The following is a 12,037-nucleotide window of genomic DNA, read 5'->3' as shown; positions in this document are numbered from 1 at the left end:
CATAACTATCTTGAAACAATCCCGCACAAGGCACCAAAATCGCGTAGTTATGATAGTTCCAACACAAAGTAGAACTTGGAAGAGAGAAGTCATTCCTGAAGTAGAGATGTACAAGAACCTCGTTCCAACATTCTTGCACATCTTGATAAGAGTTTAGCGAGCAACGTGGCATGTGCATGTGCCATATGGCTAACCTAGCCAAGGGTTACCAACGTGACACATGGTAGCCAATGGCTAGATTTGTGTGGAAATGTTAGCTTGAGAGCTCAATCACTTGGTTTTTAATTTGTTTCATAAGTGAGAGAATCCTCTATGTTCTATGGATATAGCTAGATGTCTCCTAAACAATGAAAAACCTCCGATTCCATAGAGGTGCAAGGAAACAATAAATTTGTGTATTATTTCAAGCTAAAGCTCGAGGAATGTAGAGATGGTTAATCTGCACATGCGGTCAAAAGAGAGAGCTAATTGGAGAGGGTACCTATTTTTATTACTAAAAGAAGAGTGGAAAGAAGAGTTCAAAGAAGTATACAGGGACATCTACAAGTCATACACCATCATCACAATGAGATAGGGGCAACTCTGGTTCATGCCTTTATTGTATACAAGCATGAGGAGAAGGTAGACTAGGCGGATTTGGAAAGAAACTAGAATAATCAGGCACATGTGTCGATCGACTTGCCATCTCATGGCTCTCTCATATATGTTAAGCCTAAGAAAGATGTGAAATCACAAGTTTGAAAGTTATCTGCAAAATTTGGTTGATAGGATCTTATAGTATAGAGAGGTATACCAATCCTTCCGACTGGTCATGTGGCGCGATGCACCACTATCAATGATCCACGGTTCATCCACAGGTACATGAACTGCCTCTGTGCAAATCTCCTCAATTACGATGAACAGCTCTACTGGTACTGCCTGCGCGTTGTTGCTAGACTCTTTCTTTACTCCATTCGTCTCATCTGCAATCTTCTTTCGGCACTCATTCTGCTTGTGCCCTGCCTTGTTGCAATAGAAGCACTTGATCTTCTTCTTTCTCTTTTTATCATCAGAAGAAGATGGGTTACCAGAGTCCTTACCCTTACCTTTCTTTGATCTTGTCCAGAAAGCCGAATCTTCTCCAGTCCTCATCTTTTGACGCATCTCCTCCTCCAGAAGCATTACACTGAAATCCTCAAAGTTGAGGGGCGGATTTCTATTCTGCGTATTCAGCACCGTAACAAGACCGTCGTACTTTGGTGGGAGAATCTGTATGCACCTTTGTGCTAGATTCTCGCTGGTGATGGTGATGCAATTCGCAGTCATTTGATCGCGCAGATTCTTCACCCTGGTGATGAACTTCTCTGCCAGTTCAGACTCAGACAACTCATTCGCGAGTTGAGTCTCCAGATTCTGAATCTGCATCTGATTCATGGTCTCGTACTGATTTTTCAAGACCGTCCATGCCTCCTCCACTGTGGTGACATGTTGAATTAACGCCATGATGGAATCACTAACACTACAGACAATAGAACACAATGCATTTGCATTTCTTCTTGTCCACGCGAGAATCTCATCTGCAGTTGGTACTATCTGTTGTCCTTTATTGGCTGGATCCGGTCTTGCAACTAGCCTCATGTCCACCCCAGTAGCAGTGTCCCAAAGCTCATATGTGCTTAGGATGGTCTTCATCTTGAACTTCCAGAGTGGATAGTTAGAGCCGTCCAACTTTTCTCTTTCGCCAAACGGTGGGATTCACAGTCTTGCGGGCTGGGCCATCTCTCACAATCTGCTCGCAAACAGAAACACACTACCAAATCTTCTTGCTAGAGTCCAGGCTCTGATACCGTGTAAGAAAATAATACAATGTCTATGCTCAACAAATAACAGGATCTCATACACAAGAGAGAAAACAAGATAGTATGGAGAATCAAAAATTTAATTACTGTAGAACTGATACAATAGATGGCGCTGCCTCCCAACCGTGCGCTCCTATGAAAGAAGCTTCGATGGTGTGCTGGAAATAGTAGAAGACGGAGGCTGGATGCTAAGGAATCAGGGTTGCTATAGCCAGTGATGAAATGGGCTTCATGGGCTTGCTCTTATATAGCCACCAGTCGTAGTCGATTAGGCTCAATTGGGTGACCAACCTAGTCTGCCCAAAACGGTCGACTGGGGGTCGGTCCCGAAATAGGCCACCGACCATATGATAGAACCGATGCGCAAAACAGAGCAACATACCTACGGTGACCATTCAGCCCAGAGCCATCCGGGACCATCTGAGGCTCCAAACGGGCCCCGCAACCCGAGAGTGGGCTGCCCCGAGAAATGCTCCGTCTACCCTCAGTGCGGTCAGTCAAGGGATGCCTTCCCGCACTTGCATGTAGCCTAGTTGGTGGTGTGCCAACTCTATCTGAAGCCGTCCAGCCATCACGCCACACATGGCCCCCATCTGGTGTCCAAACTAGGACCTACCGGATAACTGAGCTACTCAAATGGCACTCCAAGAGGCTACAAAGCAAGTGACCACCACTCTGTTCGAGGATGCCAACTTGTGTGCCATCCATGCAAAGTGCATCACGGTCATGGACAAGGACATGGCTCTAGCGAAGCGGCTACAGAGTGACCCAAGTTTGAAGCCCTAGATTCTCTTGCAGTCCACTCTTAGGACTTAGACCACCCCCTGCCCTTGAAGGCACTTTCTTGTATCTAAGGCCCAAGGGTTGATTTTTTTTAATAAAATATATCGACATTCTCTACACTATCGCATTGTTGTGTATTTTCCATTTCTATGACTGCAGTAACTTATCATTTTAATGTAAGTTTTGAATTATGTCAAATCCTGAAGGAAATTCATCATCGTGCAGAAGGGAAAAGTGACCGGCACGTCGCGAGGACCCCAGAAAGCCCAAAACCCACCATGGGCTTTTTGGGGTCCTAGCGACGTGTCAAACACTTTTCCCTTTCTGCGGGACGGTGAAATTCCATAAGGATTTGATAGAAATGAACTCTCGATTCCCAGAATTGGTGAAAATGATACTAAATTGGCTAGAAATTTATTAAATTAACATAATTAAAATGATGGAGAAAATATATCATCAACAACTTAAACAAAATACAATGGAATTCATGATGAGCAATGATAACTTAAAACAAATAATAAAGACATGTAGTCATGTATCCATTGAAATATCCATTTAAATATATGTTTATATATACAAAAGGCCTCACAGGCTATCTTTCTTCTTGGCTAGTTCGAGTACATCAAGAATAGGGGTCTTTGAATCCCCCAGTGGATTCCTAGATATAAATCTAGCCGCAACAGCACTAACATCCTCCTCTCCTACTGCCAAAGACATAGCCGTTGCCGTCAATGCCCTCCCCATGAATGTTCGATCCAAAGGCATTGATAGCAGCCAGGCGGTGTACCAAAATGACTTTGTCAACATTCCAAGTCATGTTGGAGTTACATCCGATAGCGCGCGACAATGCCTTGCACTTCAGCAGCTCCGAAGGACCTCGAGGAGAAAATTTGTTGTGAAAGGCCACGATATGCTCTGGGACTTTGCCAAGGTAATGGGCCAAAGAATGATCTCGCCCAAATGTGCTGCGAACATTACCCCGTCGAGATGAGAATTCATCAAGCTCAAATGCATCCTACAACAATTCAACAAACATTAGAAGACCGACAAAACAAATTATATTGAAAGAACATCAAAATAAAAAATATTGTTTGAACTTACCACTACAACGTTGTCGGCTTCTATCGAGCTTCTATCCCTTCCTCATTTGCAATGTGGATGGAACCAGGTGCTGTGTGATGTTCCATTTGGGAGGTGGACGCTTTCTCCTGACCTATGTTGGAGGTGGAAGCTTCTGCTTGAGAGGGTTGAGCATCGTATACGGACATGTCTGCATCCCTCATTGAAACTAGCATCATCAAGAGAAAGTCTTCCATTGTCTAGTCTTTGGTACCTAAAACCCTGGGATCTTTGACTCTTGTGTCAACATCGAACCCCAATAGGACTCCGAGTGCCTCATCCTCTCGTAGTCCAAAAAGAATCTCTATGTCATGGAGGAATACGTACTCTTCTCCATCGATGATGAGAGGGGACAAGGACCATAATTCTGAGTCTGGGTCAACGAGGTCTCTGATGCAGATTCTTGCTCTACTGGGGGCTCTTGAAGTAGGCTCAATGCTTGAGCTGCTCCCATCTCCTCTATTGGATCGTCAAGACTCTCTTCCATGTAGATGTCTGAGTCTAGTCTAGGGATGACCAGATCAGCAGTTCTACTAGAGGGGGTGCTAGACAATGAGGCTTCTTCCTCTTAATGTCCTTCTTGGAGAAGGAAGATGAATGTCATCTCCCATGAAGCATTCCTGTGATCCTTGCATCTAGGATGTCTTGAACTTCGACTGTCCTAAACCCTTCATCTGTAAGGTTGTCACAAAAGTAGGCCAAGCACTTTACAAACTTGGGTTCCTCTACAAACAGATACTTTATGTAATCTATGGGAACCCATCTCTTTGAAGTGTGGTCAAGTGTATAGGCAAAATTTGAGAAATTATCTTGCATGTAAAGGATGAGATCTGAGAAGTCATCCTTGGCTCGCATATATGTGCCTAGGACATCAAAAGTCCTATCAAACACTAAAAATAGCTCTTCCTCACGAAGATGCAAACGCAGTTCATGAGATGAAGTCATGGAACGCAGTTCTAACTGAATCCATGGCAAATAGAAGTTGATGGAGGGAGTAACTTCTGAGGATGGGAGTTTCTATGGCTCTTTAAATGTGAAAGTGAGAATGCGATGTAAAAAGGGCTCTTACCCCTTAATATATATCAAAACCCTAAAAATTAAAATTAATCATAAAATCCCCAAATTTTTTGAAAAACATTCACCATGAACTGAAAGGAGAAAACATTAAAAGAAATAACATTTTAATTTAATTGTCCATTATCTTTTGAAGCAATAACTAGGATTTGACAGACAAAAAATTAAATGTTGCACTAGTCAAACACATTGTTAGCAATCTTCAAAGTTACAAGAGGAATGAAATTGGCACTATGCATGCACTTCTCCACACGGCAGTTGATCTTACCACCATTTAAGGTAAAGTAGGACTCTAACATGCCGTCCTCCATGACCAATAGGTGTTCTCGCATCTCCCTTAGAGTCCATTGCGATGTAACATTCACATTCTTGACATCTCCCTCTTCAACATCAATAGACAAACTTACCCCCTTATTTTCTTCATCGTTAGAGTTAAGGGGAAGCCACCGGCCATTTGTTTTCTTCTAGCGCCTATACTGAAAAGCTAAATATAACATTTGGCGTGACAAATGGTATCTAATAACCACATTGTCTTTACATGCGTGACATTGAAACACATCACCCTTTTGGTTGCCTGACCTGGTTCCCCAATTCATCCCAAGTAAATCTTCAAGAGCATTTTCATCTACACGCTTGCAGGGCCACATAGTTATTGTTCTATGCATATGTATATTCTGAAATAAAGAAGCAAAAATGTGCAGAGGCACATCTGCCACCATGAATAAGAGCTCTTAGAAACCAAACACAAAATTTCCAAATGGACTCATTACACTTACAGGTGAAAAAGGTACATAGATAGAAAGGCTCATAGTGTGATGGTATCCTAGATTAATTGAATGATGGAGGAAGCCGCATATCTTTTCCCATGTAAACATGTTGCACTTTTGCGAGCCATCCTTTCTTCCAAAACTTGAACTTCAAGATGCGCCCCTTCCACTCATGCAAGATGTCACCTCTCTTGCTCTTGGAAAGCTTATGTGGACCTTTGGCCGATCCTTTCTTCACTATCCAATCATTTAAGTTGTAGGTGCAAGGGATCCACTCATCCAATGCATTTCTGGTGTTGTGGAAGACACAAGAGGTCACAACATTGCGTGGTCTTGTAGCCTTTCTCCTCACTATGCTTGCAGAGGTTGCAACAACAAGAATGGGACTCCTACACAAGGCAATGCAGCTCCAACAGAGGCACAAAAGAGGGAGAAGGAGAGGGACAGAGCAGCAACAATAGAGGCATAGGAGAGGGAGAAGAAGAGGGACAGAGTAGCTCCAATAGAGGCATAAAAGAGGGAAAAGGAGAGGGACAGATCAGCAGCAACAAAGGCACAGGAGAGGGAGAAGGAGAGGGACAGAGCAACAGCAACAAAGGCACAGGAGAGGGACAGAGCAGCTCCAACAAAGGCACAAGAGAGGAAGAGAGGAGAGAGAGAGAGAGAGAGAGAGAGAGAAAAGCTGCAGCAAGCAGGCCAGAGCAGGAGGGAGCAAAGAAAGATGGGGAAGAGGGAAAATGCGTGGGATTTGGTTTAAATCTGAGTGATTTGGCAGGCTAGACCAAAACAGTAGGGGTAGAGGCCCTAGAAAGAGGGAGGGGAGAAGAAAAATTCGCCATTTGGGCCCTACCATCCCATTAAATGTAGTTTTGGGCTCATGTGGGGGAGGTGCACCTGGTAGGAGGGTCAAACATGGGTTAAGAGGGGGGGGGATGGTTTGGGTGGTCCCTAGTAAAAGGGGAGCAACCAATAGGGGCTCTCTGCAAGCCTGCCCACCCTCCACCTCAACATACCATTGCCCCACACCTTCTAGCACTCTCATTGTGAAACCTCAAATCACTCGCTTATCCCTTGAAATTTAGAAACACTAATTGGAGGCCCTTTTGAGACCCCAATTCTCCCCTAATGGCTAGCAAATTAACCCTCTCCCTTAGAGTGTTGTGTTCCTCTAGCATTTGTTGTGTAGGAGCTTCTGCTCCTGATTTCCTTTATAAAATGGCCCCGAAAATAGTTTCGCGATTGGCTACACCCATCAAACAATGACCCTCTGGTGTGGTTCAACAATGCACCATGGTTTAAGACTATATTTATGAAGTTCAAATAATTGCTAATGTCAACAAAATCTATTTTTCACATTTGCACAAGCATAATGTATCTATCTTTTATTGAAATAAATGTCTACTAGAAGCTTGTATTAAATTTAATAATACAATGTGAATTATTACTATGTATGTGCTTTGTGTGTAATTACAGGTGTGTTCCTTAATTACATGCCTTGCTTGCAAAGCAATCCCCACAGAAGGTGGTTTCCAAAATTGACAGATTTGCCAATGTTGGCTTAGTCTAAGTGTTATTTTTTGTGCTTGCGTTGTTTATACAATTCAAATTCTCTATATATGGTTTATAATATGCCTTTGTGTATACCACTTGTCGCCTCAGGGGGTTCAAGTGCATTCAAAAAGAGGGGTATTTTAATTCAACTTTTGGGAAATTTTTAATAGGTTTACAATAATAGGAGGGATTTATTAATTCGACTCTAGAAAAAAGTCCTTCAGTTGATAAGTAAAGAGAGTGGTTTTATTGGGTAGGAAACTTTAGTTGAGGGGGTTTTTAAATACCCCTTGAACGCACGTGATACATAGGGTTTCTTAGTAGTGCACCCCCGAAGCTTGTGGCTAATATAATAGATAGATGTTAAATTTTCTTCATTATTCAAATATCCCAACACACATTGTTTCATTGGTAAGAGTACCTTAGTATCTTGACCTTAGAAGAACACAACTATCTAAAGCATAAGCATGAACAAGGTGCTAGCCTCTTTAGTGCTATTAACCCTTATAATGGCAAAAGTGTTAAAATACATCATAAAATAGAGCTTGTTACTTTGAGCTATGACATAGGGGCTTATGTTATGAGTGGAGATAGTCAATAGTGGCTTGAGCTTGTTGTGACATTGTTCCCCTTCTTATGAAGAAAAATTTTACATTTTCGAATGCCTTGATAGCAAATGGCCAACCAACAATAGAGTATCTAAAGAGACATCTTTAGTACAGAGAAGAAAGCAAGTAATCAAAACGCATATGACCAGTAATAGAGTATTTAAAGAGGCATATTTAGTCAAAAAGCATATATGACCAATAATAGAGTATTTAAAGAGGCATATTTAGTATGGAGAAATGATGAGCGGGAAAACAACATAACTAAAATTGCATTTTGGATGGTACTCACCTTTACGTAGTGGCGTAACACGGTAGAAAACGAGGTGGGTTCATAAGAGCCTAAGGATCTGATTTAATCTTCAGTGAAGTGATGCCTTACAATTTTTATGATCTACTAACACTTAGAGTGATACATGAGACAATGCAAGTATCAATGTCCAAAAACTACAAGCATGCATAGTAACTCTAATGTATTTGATTTTAGATCTCGAAGGCGTGACACTTGTTATGTGATCACACATCATACACATGCTTGGCACAATGCAAGTATGAACTTTCAAGTATGCACTAATGAGCAAAGTATCTCCAATATATTCAAGATGTATGAGAAACTACCAATACAATCGTCAGCTTAAAATGGGATTGAGGTAAGCGCCACAATGTTCGACAATCTGATAATTTATATTGATCTTCGTCATCCCTTGAATCCATTTTTGCACACGCTATAATTTTCTAAACATCCCTTGCATCATTCCACAGGGTATTTCAATGCGTTCTTCTTCATCTTCTGCAGTGCTGCATCTCCCAGGTCTACCTCGCAAATGTCCGCCAGCCTCACCAGATATAATAGCACATCCGATAGCTCTTCTCCTACGTGCTCTTTGTCTGCAGATCCCCAGTTCGGTAAGCCCCTCGCCACTTCCCCTTTCCATTGGAAGATCTCAGAAAGCTCTCCAACCTCCCCGACCTGCAACGGTCCACCATCCACCACTTAGATGCGGCTTCGGTCGACAACGCACTTAACACAGCTCAGCTCAACGAAAACACCCATGGATCTTACTACAAGTGCCCACAGTCGATAGAATCTCTCATGGTTAGTACCCGATTGAAAATTCAAACAACTATGGCCTTTTCGCGAAACTGTGAGCCCAGAATAACAGATTCACGCACAATCAGCGTTTCTAGCACGGTTCTACCTAATTTGCCTAGAACACTGAATCTGAGGGGATAACCAATTTACCAACCCACAAGAGCCTCAAATGCAAAGGTTTTTAATACTACGCTACCACAAAATCTGCAACGCAAGTTTTGAAGTAACGGGAGCCGCCACCTTCAAAGCTGAGCACCCCTCGGCCACTACCTGCAGCTGCAACGAGGGTAACTTGAAGACTCTAGATCTGCGTCGGAGACTCGGAAGGCGGAAACATTCATACAACATCACTTCGAACGCAACGAATATTTCGCAAGGCTTCCAAAGCTCCTTTGCACTAGAAGGATCAGAGACACGTCTGGTCTTCCTCCCGTCTCTATCTCAATTTACGAAGCACACATAAATCTACGTATTCAGCTCATTGTTGATGCGCTATAGTAGTACTTTTCGTCTAAGATTGCATGAGCAGCTGTGCCTCCATCAAAACCAACGAAAGCTTGCCGAAGCAAGCCAATTCCAGCCAAAGCTACCGTGACAAGCTCATGTAATTGTCGTTTCGTAACTTGTTGCTGGGCGTTTCATTTCTGTGACCATAGAGCCATATTTTTGCCTGGGGATAAATATCCATGTCCTAGCTGTGCAGGGAGTTTGAAGTTGGCCCAGAACTCGGCTCCAGGGCTTTCAAAGCCGATCAAACGGCCCTGCACAGGGCAAAGACGTCCGGTAGAAACTATGCCAATCCGAGTAAGTATGCCGGGGGACCAAATCTTTCGGGAGGCACAAACTTTAGTAACATTTCAAACAAAGGCAGCTCACATACACCAGAACTGATCGCTGGACACACGAATTTGACTTTCTCTAAAGCGGAGTCTAACGTACTCCAAACGGGTCACGGGGCTTATTGCAGAGGGCGGCGAGATTTTACAAGAGCTAGCAAAAGATTCCTTGGACTATGAAATTTCTCCCAGTCTCTCGCGCTTGCGAAGTCCGCCATTTTCTGCGTCAATTCTTTCAGGGTCACTTCGGAATTGCTACCTCTCGTAGTGTGAGAATCATGAATAGAGGCCTCAACGAGTGTCTCATCAAGGTTCGGATCGTTCATACTTTTCGTCTAAACGGCTGGGCCACTTGAGGAGGGGAGGCGTGCAGGAGGCAACCACTTGACGGGGGAAGGTGCGAGGAGGCAAGCAAGGGAGGAATGAGGAAAGGACGGAAAGAAGAAATTATTTAACATCGCTTCCGAATTTTCTGGAAGGCGATTAAGCGGGCAATTGCTCTTGGGGAGAGTAAAATAGTTTGAACTAGAACTAGAAGTTGTGGTCGTATTCAGTAGGACCAAGTCGCAAAGACTGCGTGAACAAACGGGACAGAAGGGAGGTTAGGCCCTAGACGAAGTCTGTGCGCGTGCCAGAATTGTTGAAGCGGAGAGGGTCGAGCTACAGGCCGGATCCGGAATCGCAAGTATTTTACGATCAATAAAGTTCATGTAGGAACTGCCACGGTATCTTCCTTCCAACCGGGGCTAGACCGATTGCACAGAAGATCATCCGGCTAAATCTCTAGAAACCTTTGATGTAAATGCACAACCCCAGTAGATAAAGACGCTAATCAGACGGCACTATAAAGAAATGGTTTTTCGTAGACACCAAAACGGTCGCTGCCAGTGTAACCCCCCTTCTCTCTCTCAGAGTCTCTCTCTCTCTCTCTCTGTCAGTCGTTTTCTCAACTCGCTTTCGGACAAAGTCCAGGAGTGAACCGTGCGAGCAGTAATATAGTCACGTTGCGTGCAAAGGCCGAATATAATTTAGAAAGGATTAAAAGAATCTACGCCCAGATCTAGCGGGGGTTATGCAGATCCCCCATAGTCTGCCTTTTAGCTGTGTGTTGTGTGTGCGTCTTTGTGAATGTGCATGTGAACAGCGTACGTCCCCCAGAAGGCTACCCTGCCAAGTTCCAACAAAGAAATTCTCCATACGAAATTCTCTATCCATCCAGGCTGGACAGCTCGAAGTACCCGCCGACCGACTGAATGACACAGCTCAAAAATTAGGAGCCGATCGCTCCAATCGGTCAAGTGCGATCTTGTGGTTCTAAATGGGGTTCAGTATCATTGTATGGCCTTTGCATCCGAGCTTCCGTATCATAGAGGCCAACTGCATCTCGGTTCTACGCGTCACCCACATTGAGAAGGCACAGGGTAGCAGCCTCAGATCAATCATATGCGCTGCATCACAATCCTTTTTGTGTGGATGGGTGATGAACCACGAAATAAACTCAAATTCATAACTAGAGCATGTTCGTCTCTCGCAAACAAATTCTTCTTGATTGCTCGAGCTCTGCTGCTCACTGCCTGCAATTATCTGCAGTCTGCACAATGTACCCAAATGAACGAACGGTTGCTATGCAGTGTCCGGCCGATTCCGGCGTACATTGGGTTGCAACAGCTGCAACGGTGTGAAACCGTTAGCCAACAAGGAGAGGATCTCTTGGGTCCAACCTTCAAAGCCCACTTATCACCATAGGACCTTAATGTTACGTCAGCCCCATAATCCCAAAACCATGTATTGTGATTGTGGTTAGGCGGAAACCAGAGGGCTTGACGATGCTTGCATACTATGAGGCCTAGACGGTTTGGGTCTAGGGTCACGCCTAGGCCTAGACATTACTTAAGAGGTGCAAAGGAGAGCCCATGAGAGGGCTAGAAGGGTAAGGTCCCTTGTGGGACACATGGCACCAAAAGAGGAGGCCACATTGTAAGCATTGGGCTTGGGGGAGGTTTCCAGAGAGTGATCTTCAGGATGATGTAAAAAGGAAAGTATACTTATGAGAGAGGGACACTAGAAACCGTGGCTAGGAGGAATAAGCAGACAGAGCCCTCTAATTCAGGGGATGTTACATTAGTATCAGAGTTGGTGTTGAGCTCATCTCTCCGCAGCTGAAGCGTGGTCACCGTGGCGAAGCGTGGAGCAAGTAGCCTACATAAAGCAGTCTGTGCAGAGAAAAGGCCATCTTTTGTTGCTGGTTGGGTCGCAGGATGCGAGAACATAACTCACGACTTTACTACCGTATTGTTACAAGAAGTACCCTCGATTCGTCATTAAAGATTTTCATGAATTTTCGTGCCGACGCCTGAGACTACGGCCAGTG

General features: G+C 43.9%; 1 protein-coding gene across 3 annotated transcripts; it reads right to left on the bottom strand.

Moving 5' to 3' along the window:
* Positions 1-8,173: 8,173 nt before the first annotated feature.
* Positions 8,174-10,395, bottom strand: LOC147888181 (uncharacterized). 3 transcript variants are annotated; one of them, XM_087393538.1, is made up of 2 exons: positions 9,071-9,809; positions 8,174-8,707 (listed from the first exon to the last, which is right to left on the bottom strand). In XM_087393538.1, exons 1-2 carry the CDS (start codon positions 9,176-9,178, stop codon positions 8,489-8,491), a joined length of 327 nt encoding a protein of 108 aa, XP_087249664.1. In that variant the 5' UTR covers positions 9,179-9,809; the 3' UTR covers positions 8,174-8,488. The 3 variants fall into 3 exon arrangements, with proteins under 3 accessions (XP_087249664.1, XP_087249665.1, XP_087249663.1); XM_087393539.1 differs by having other exon boundaries at positions 9,101-9,809; XM_087393537.1 differs by lacking the exon at positions 9,071-9,809 and adding an exon at positions 9,816-10,395 and having other exon boundaries at positions 8,182-8,707.
* Between the last annotated feature and the right edge of the window lie 1,642 nt (positions 10,396-12,037).

This window comes from Dipteris shenzhenensis, chromosome 22 (assembly GCF_047967505.1).
Source record: "Dipteris shenzhenensis isolate YYH24624 ecotype China chromosome 22, Dip_SZ_1.0, whole genome shotgun sequence".
Lineage (NCBI taxonomy): Eukaryota > Viridiplantae > Streptophyta > Polypodiopsida > Gleicheniales > Dipteridaceae > Dipteris > Dipteris shenzhenensis.
The sequence above is the reverse complement of the archived record's forward strand: the minus strand, read 5'-3'. Positions and strand labels throughout refer to the sequence as shown.